The following is a 5,222-nucleotide window of genomic DNA, read 5'->3' on the forward strand; positions in this document are numbered from 1 at the left end:
AAAAAAAAAAAAAAAAAAAAAAAAAAGTTCCATACGCCATCTGTCAGGGTGGCACAGTGACAATGTGAATCTGGACCCAACTCCTGGTTGCACAGCCCACTGTGTGAAATGGGGCCTGTTCCTTAGCCTCATGGGACCTCAGTTTGCTCCCTATGAAACAGATATTAATTGTGTGACAGCAGAATTGCTGAGAGTGTGACTCGGGCTGATGGACAGAACACTCCGAATAGAGTTTGACCCATAAGAAGCCTGAGTAAATGTTTGAGTCATGGCCCACAAGAGTGGCTTGCTCTCTGCTCACTCTGCCCCTCTCTCCACCCAGGTTCTCCTTCCGGTCTGGGAAGCCGACCTAGATCAAAGCCGTGACCTCTGACCTCAGACTTGACCACAGCAAGATGCCCTCCAGACCATCTCCCTCCGCGTCCAAACTGTTTTTGCTCTTTTGCTTCCGAGGAAGGAGCGGAGGTTGTCGCAGGCTCACCTTCTCACGGCCACAGAACTGGACACCCTGGAACTTCTGGCCAGGGCGGGCGACGGGGCCCCAAGAAATCCAGAAAGCAGAAGGAGTGTGAGATAGAGCGACCTCCTGCCTCTAGGGCCCGGAGAGGCCTCCAGTGTGTGGACACCTCCGGTCCCACCAATGCCCCAGGCCTTTGAAGGTGGCAAGGTGGGGGAGAAAGGAGGAGTACGTGGTACTGACTTCCCAGTGCCCTCTTCACTGGTACTTGGCGAATATTCGATTTAGCTCCTGTGACTTCCTTTACATAATTTTGTATTAAAGTTAAATGACTTTTGTACTTCTTTCTTTTTCTTCTTCTTTTTTCTTCCCTTCAGTATTGGGGATTGAACCCAGGGGTGCTTAGCCACTGAGCCACAGTCCCCAGCCTGTATATTTTTTATTTTGAGATGGGGGTCTTACTAAATTGCTCAGGGCCTCGCTAAGTTGCTGAAGCTAGCCTCAAAATTGTGATCCTCCTGCCTCAGTCTCCTGATCTGCTGGGAGACGTTTATATTTTCTATAGCTATTTTACAGTGAATTAAGGTAGAATTAAGGTGGTGTATATGGCATATGTGTGTGTGTGTGTGTGTGTGTGTATACACACATTTTTTTTTTGAGGGGGGTACTGGGGATTGAACCCAGCAGCCCTCTACCAATAAGCAACATCCTCAGCCCCCATCCCTTTTTGAGAAGGGTCTCACTAAATTGCCCAGGCATCCTCCTGCTTCAACTTCCCACGTTGCTGGGATTTCAGGTGAGTGCCACCATACCTGGCTGCAATTATAATTTTAAGAGGCTATTAATTTTAAGGCTCATCTTGATTTCTTAAGATGTTAAAATGTGAAAAACAAATGGACATTTAGGAATCTATGAAATGCACCACAGAGAGTGCAGGTGGCCATACTTTACAAATAAATGAATGAGCCTGCTGAACATGTCCTAGGGGTCTGTCTTCTTGGTGGGTGACACTAACTTACCATGGATTACCTGATTTGTTCTTCATAACAATTCAGGAAACTGTGTGTGGTGAATCACACTTGTAATCCCAGTGACTCAGGAGGCTGAGGCCCAGCCTGGGCATCTTAGCAAGACCCTGTTTCAAAAAACAAAAAAAAAGGTGGGCCAGGGATATAGCTCAGTTGGTAGAGTGACTGCCTTGCATGCATGAGGCCCTGGGTTCAATCCCCAGCACCACCATAAATAAATAAATAAAAGCCTGGAGGGTGGGGTTGTGGCTCAGTGGTAGATTGCTTGCCTAGATGTGTGAGGCACTGGGTTCAACTCTCAGCACCTCATAAATAAAGGTTCATCAACAACTAATAAAATATTTAAAAAATAAAAGCAATAAAAGGCTGGGCTGTGGCTCAGCAATCATGTGCCCCTGGGATCAATCACCAATACAGGTGGTGGGGAGGTGGGCAGGGGGCAGGAAGGACTTGAGGCAGCTCATGTTCATGCGTACCTCTCACAAGGTCACACAGGGAAGTGGCTGCCTGGGGTACAAAGGCAGACCTAATCCTGTGCCCTGGTTCTTGGTGACCAAAGTTTCCCACATGCCTTGCTCAGTTCCCTCTTAGATATCTCACCCATGTTGTGTCCTCATAAGCCCATGAGGTGGGTGTGTTGCTGTTGATCAGCCATTTCTGTAACACCTGCATCTTGAGATATGGGGTCCCCTTGTCTAAATGCTCTCCTGCTTTCTCCCTCATGGGGACAGATGGCAAGAGCCCCCTCCAAAAGCAATGTCATGTTGAGATGACCCTGGGGACTCTGGCTCCCTGGGAGAGACTCATGGAAGTCACAAGAAATGCTTGGAGCACAGCCCCTGGTCATTGGCTGGGGCATGGGCATCTTGGAAGATGGGTCCTGGGAGCTTTTCTCCCAGAGGCGGGTTCTGAGTAACCACAGATGAGAGCTGCCACATCCCTGGGCTCTAAAGCTCCCACAACACTGGCTTCCAACCAGCATGGTCCCAGGGAGGGGCAGGCTTAGAAGCTGGTGTTTGAGCCCTGACTCAGAAGGCACCAGAAATGGTTGCAGCAATAATTATCTTTTAAAAATGAAGATCAGCCAAGCTCAATGGTGTTCACTCGTGATCCCAACAACTCAGGAGGCTAAGGCAGGAGCATCACAAGGTTGAGGCCCACCTGGACCTACCTGAGCAAGACCCTGCCTCAAAATAAAATTTTAGACCAGGCACTGTGGCGCACATCTGTAATCCCAGTGACTCAGGAGGCTTGAGGCAAGAGAATCGTGAGTTCAAAGCCAGCCTCAGCAATTTAGTGAAGCCCTAAGCAACTCCGTGAGACCCTGTCTTTAAATAAAATACAAAAATGGTTTGGGGATGTGGCTCAATGGTTGAGTGCCCCTGAGTTCAATCCCAGTACCAAGAAATAAAATAATAAAATAAAAATTAAAAAGGGGCTGGGGCTGTTGCTCAGTGGAGGAGCACTTGCCTAGCATGCAGAAGGTCCTAGGTTAAATCTCCAGTACTGCAAAAAAATAAAATACAATCAATATAGTGACTAAAGATCAGAACTTGGAGGCACTAATTAGCCATCAGTCCTGAGCACTTGTAAAATACTTTTTGTGTGTGTATGGTGCTGGGGATTGAACCCAGGGCCTTGTGCATGCAAGGCAAGCACTCTACCAACTGAGGTATGTCCCCAGCCCAAAACACCAATTTTGAATCCTGTTAATAGCTAACAGTGATACTGAGAATTATCCATGTGCAAAGCACTAGTCCAAGTGCTTTTTACATATTAACTCACCAAATCCTCACGTTTGCCCATGTCAGTCCATCTCTCCATGCCATGCAGGAGGAAACTTTACTTACTTAGGAGCTCCAGTTCCTACCCCACCACCAGGCCACAGTCCCCTCCAATATAAATAGTAACACCTGTGACTTAGTCCTCAGGGCACCCCTATAAGGCAGGTGAGCCTGATGGACGAGTTTAAGAGGGGAAGTGATCTGTGTCCAAGGTCGTAGGGCTGACAACACTTAAGCTGATGATACACCTCTCAAATCCTCAGTCACAATCTACCCAAGTGCTCAAGTACTGGGATTGAGGGAATGAACGGAAGGAGGGCAGTGGGATGCATAGTGGGGATTGAGAGCCTGGTAGGAGGGTCTCCAGCACGACAGACCTGGGTGGATGGTACTGAGCCACCTGAGAATTGGGTCTAACCAATTATAGCATCTAAAATTTATGGTGCTTACTACATGCCAGACCTTGTCCTAGGGCCTAAAATTTCTCATCTTCACAAGTGCCCTATGACTCCTGACCCCTTACTCAAGTGAGGAAACTGAAGAGTTTGGATTGCTCAAAATTGTATCAGCAAGACTGTCTGGATTCCTAGGTCATTCCCCAAAGCTGGTTCTCAAACCCTACGTATTTCTACTTCTACCTTATAAAAAGAGAAAGACACATAGTTGGCCTTGCCTGGCAATAAATATTTTAATTTTTGTTTCATTTTTATGATGACAAATAATTTTCAAGTTTATTTCCTTTTTTTTGTTTGTTTGCTTAAATACAAAGCTAAACCACAAACAGGTACAACCAAGACATTTTATCTCACATTTAAAGACTCCTGCCGGATCCTCCTCCAATTTGCTGACCACTGACCAGGCTAGTGGGGGTGGGGGGAAGACTTTCTTAGGTAGCACCGTCATGAGGCCCAGGATGGGGTAAGGATGAGGACAGGTTCTCACACCTGTCTCCATTCACATTTACCTGGGACCAGGGTGGACAGGAGCCCCAGCCCCATGGACAGAAGGTGGACAGTGAGTGAGAATCAGACCCCTGGGGAGGGAAGAGGAAGCCAGCTACTCCTCCTGGTATCACATTCAAGCTGAGAACTGAGCCTTGTCCTTGCTCCCTGGCTAAGGGCCCTGCCCGCTCCATGTGCACCAGATGCCTTTCTTTGAGGCTGGTGGAGATGGCTGGGCGGGATCCTGAGCTCTAGGCTCACAATTCAGGTTATGGCTGCGCTTCACAGGAAGGACACCAGGTGGTCTAACAACAGAAGGCCTCACAGCAGATCTGGAACTTTCAACCCAGCAGAACTGGGCAGGTGGGTGAGGGGATCGGGGAAATAATTTCTGGTCCCGCTACAAAACTTTATTTTTGATTAGAATAGAGTACCATCTCAAATCTCTTCTACAAAAACAAAAAAACCCCAAAACAAAAGAAATCGCAACCACTTCACTCACTTCAAGACCTATATACATGTAAGTTGTTCTCTGTGGTTTTTTTTCCTTTTTTCTTTTTTTTGACTTTTTTAAATTTTTACTATTATTTTTTTAAAATAAACTCAGTGTTCACATTTCTATAAAGAATTAACCCAGTTTCAGGAAGCCCTGCCCTGGCAGGTGCAGGGAGCAGCGCTGTCCCTGCCTGCCTCTAGGGTGACTACCCACCCTGATGCTTCAAGGTGCCCGGAAAAGCAGCCGCCTGTGGAAGAGAAAGTCTAGGCCTGGCCGCGCTCCCTGCCCGCGGGCCAGTAAGCTTTCAAGAAAGCAGAGGGGAAGACTAGCTTACTGCAAAACCCTTTAAAAAATATTTCATACACTTCAAGGTGCGCCTGTTGAGACGTGAGGAGACAAGAGCTTGGAGACATCCCGCCCAGGGAGGCAGCGGTGCCCTCACACCCGCCCGTTCTGGGACGTCGGGGTGTGCGGGCAGGCCCGCTCTTCACCTGGAGGCAGGAGACACCCCCCACC

The 5,222-nt window shown here is 47.9% G+C and overlaps 1 protein-coding gene and 1 non-coding gene across 3 annotated transcripts in view; both read left to right on the forward strand.

Annotated features, from left to right (window-relative positions):
* The window catches only part of Rilpl2 (Rab interacting lysosomal protein like 2), a 36,717-nt gene that overhangs the window by 23,509 nt on the left and 7,986 nt on the right, over nucleotides 1–5,222 (forward strand). The window contains exon 4 of one of the 2 annotated variants that reach the window (XM_015502420.2): nucleotides 323–797. The exons of the other annotated variant lie outside the window; for it this stretch is intronic. Within the exon in view, the coding sequence (XP_015357906.1) occupies nucleotides 323–353 (31 nt within the window). The 3' untranslated portion in view covers nucleotides 354–797. Of the gene's footprint in view, nucleotides 1–322; nucleotides 798–5,222 lie in introns of those variants that run through there. 2 annotated transcript variants of the gene reach the window in all.
* Trnaa-ugc lies at nucleotides 1,625–1,696 on the forward strand. The gene has a single exon. It is a non-coding gene; the product is annotated as a tRNA-Ala (tRNA).

This window comes from Marmota marmota, unplaced genomic scaffold (assembly GCF_001458135.2).
Source record: "Marmota marmota marmota unplaced genomic scaffold, marMar, whole genome shotgun sequence".
NCBI classification, from domain to species: domain Eukaryota; kingdom Metazoa; phylum Chordata; class Mammalia; order Rodentia; family Sciuridae; genus Marmota; species Marmota marmota.